Source organism: Myodes glareolus, chromosome X (genome assembly GCF_982192425.1).
Source record: "Myodes glareolus chromosome X, mMyoGla1.1, whole genome shotgun sequence".
In the NCBI taxonomy this organism is placed as follows: domain Eukaryota; kingdom Metazoa; phylum Chordata; class Mammalia; order Rodentia; family Cricetidae; genus Myodes; species Myodes glareolus.
In genome coordinates, this window is record NC_142053.1 from 14,719,280 (window position 1) to 14,722,003 (window position 2,724).

A 2,724-nucleotide genomic window follows, 5' to 3' on the forward strand; every position below is an offset into this window, starting at 1 on the left:
CCCTAATTGGTGGTCTCGGAGCGGGTCTCAGGGACTCCCGCCTCCTGAATAACTCTCATCACGTCATTCGACCCAAGAGGGGTCTGGAGGGTGAACTAAAGGGCTCCCCGAACTTTTTTTTTCCTCCAAGCTGGGCCGTAGGGGGCTCGGTGTTGATTGGCTAGGGCTCATCACGGCGAGCCTGTCAATCACGGGGCCCACGGGTGGTGAGGGGCGGACCGAGCCCCAACCCTCCCGGATATGAGCAGGTATATAAAGAGGCCGGGCCAGCTTCCCGGGCAGGCTGCGAATGCGACCAGCTCGAGAGAACGCATCAGGTGAGAGAAGCCCGCGCGTTCCCGCCGACTTCGCGCGGAGCACTTCCGCAAGCCTGCCCTTCCCGCCCGACCCTCCGGCCCACCGGCCCCCAAACGCCACTCCGACGGAGTCCCCCGGGCTTTTCACCGTGGCCGCTCCAGCCCCTGGAGCGCCTTCTCCTCCCGCCACGCTGGCGCACCTTCTTCCCGCCCCGGCAATGTACAGCCTGCTGGAGACCGAACTCAAGAACCCCGTAGGGCCGCCCACCCCAACAGCGGCCACCGGCGGCCCCGCAGCCCCAGGCGGTGCAGGCAAGAGTAGCGCGAACCCAGCCAGCGGCGCGAACGCAGGCAGCGGTGGCGCGAACGGCGGCGGCGGCGGCGGCGGCAGCGACCAGGATCGCGTAAAGCGGCCCATGAACGCTTTCATGGTATGGTCCCGCGGGCAGCGGCGCAAGATGGCCCTGGAGAACCCCAAGATGCACAACTCCGAAATCAGCAAGCGCTTGGGCGCCGACTGGAAACTGCTGACCGACGCCGAGAAGCGACCGTTCATCGACGAGGCCAAGCGACTGCGTGCAGTGCACATGAAGGAGTACCCGGACTACAAGTACCGGCCGCGCCGCAAGACCAAGACGCTGCTCAAGAAGGACAAGTACTCCCTGCCCGGCGGCCTCCTGCCCCCGGGCGCTGCCGCCGCCGCGGCCGCCGCAGCCGCCGCCGCGGCCGCCAGCAGCCCAGTGGGCGTGGGCCAGCGCCTGGACACGTACTCGCACGTGAACGGCTGGGCCAACGGCGCGTACTCGCTGGTGCAGGAGCAACTAGGCTACGCGCAGCCCCCGAGCATGAGCAGCCCGCCGCCGCCGCCCGCGCTACCGCAGATGCACCGCTACGACATGGCTGGCCTGCAGTACAGCCCCATGATGCCACCCGGCGCCCAGAGCTACATGAACGCCGCGGCCGCCGCGGCAGCCGCCTCGGGCTATGGGGGCATGGCGCCTTCGGCCGCCGCAGCGGCCGCCGCCGCCTACGGGCAACAGCCCGCCACCGCCGCCGCCGCGGCCGCAGCTGCTGCCGCCATGAGCCTGGGCCCCATGGGCTCCGTGGTGAAGTCGGAGCCCAGCTCGCCGCCGCCAGCCATCGCTTCGCACTCGCAGCGCGCGTGCCTTGGCGACCTGCGCGACATGATCAGCATGTACCTGCCACCTGGCGGGGATGCGGCTGACGCCGCCTCTCCGCTGCCGGGCGGCCGACTGCACGGCGTACACCAGCACTACCAGGGCGCCGGGACTGCGGTCAATGGAACCGTGCCGCTGACCCACATCTGAGCTCCTGCCTGCGCTCCTAGCTCTTCGCCCCCACCCTGCCCCACACCCCCAAGTTGGGACGCCTTGTTGTTTAGCTTTGCTTGCCTGGGACTGTTGCCTTGTACCGAAGATGAGGAGAACCGAAAGTTTTGCTGTAGCTGTCGGGTTTTGTACAAAAGCAAAAAGAAGTCAGGAACGGCGGAAATGGGACTTTCTAGAGCCGCGGGCTTCTGACCGCTGCCTCTCCCTCCCCCCTTTGTAGGCTGGGAACCGCTGTGATGTTTGCGAAGAAAATGCAGCCCCTTTCTCCTCTTCCCGGGTTCCTAGGTTCTTCTGTTGCATTTGAAAATGTTGTCTTGTTAGTTTGCTATTAATCGAGGAGTGAGTGAGATTGACCCACGAACTGCAATGCCTCCACCCCCCCGGTCGTATTGCTTCTGCTTTCCTCTGGTTTTTGGGGGGCTGGCCGCACCAACTGGTGCGACAGCTAAAGCCAATGTTAATTTATAGCCAGGTGTGCGTGTGTTTCCCGCCTTGCCGCCCCTGGCCGCGGGACAGCTTCTGTCCAGTGCGCATTTAGGCTGTTGAGTTTGTGATTTCTTGCAGTGATATGTTTGCTATTTCGTCATGCTAATGTGTTCTTTCGTTTGGGTAGCGGGGAGGGGGTTATTTTGTTCCGGGTTTTTTCAAGATTTTACTCTTAATTGCTAAATGAGAGATCAATAAATTTTATAACCAACATGCTGGAGTCCTGATAATTTTGCGGGCCCTGAATTTTAAGTGCGGGTTGGGAGGAAGACCAACACCTAGTTTTAGAACTCAGTTTGCAGACCTGGGACTGAGTAGGGCACGAGGGGGGCGAGCATGACCTGAAATGGTTTCTTTTAAACTATTAGAGGTCCAACCCACAACAGCTCCCAGTACTCTCAAAGGAGAAACAGTCTCAAGTGGAGGGAAAGGTTTGTCTTCTGGAAGCGCCTACCCGGAGGTGGCCCACACTACCTGAGCCGCACACCCCCCGCGCACAGCCGCACACTTGTTGATTGCGGTGGTGAGCATTGACCGTCTGCTTCCGCAGCCATGCGGGTGGGAAGCAGACACCTGCAGCCGCGGAAACTTAC

At 62.5% G+C, this 2,724-nt stretch overlaps 1 protein-coding gene across 1 annotated transcript; it reads left to right on the forward strand.

The window, feature by feature from the left end:
* The first annotated feature begins 289 nt into the window (after positions 1 to 289).
* On the forward strand, positions 290 to 2,342 carry Sox3 (SRY-box transcription factor 3). Its single transcript, XM_085684513.1, has one exon. The coding sequence runs from the start codon at positions 290 to 292 to the stop codon at positions 1,622 to 1,624; it is 1,335 nt and encodes a 444-aa protein (XP_085540639.1). The 3' UTR covers positions 1,625 to 2,342.
* Positions 2,343 to 2,724: the final 382 nt, after the last annotated feature.

Coding starts and splice junctions, on each gene's coding strand:
- Sox3 (XM_085684513.1), top strand. CDS start 290: ATGCGACCAGCTCGAGAGAACGCATCAGGTGAGAGAAGCCCGCGCGTT.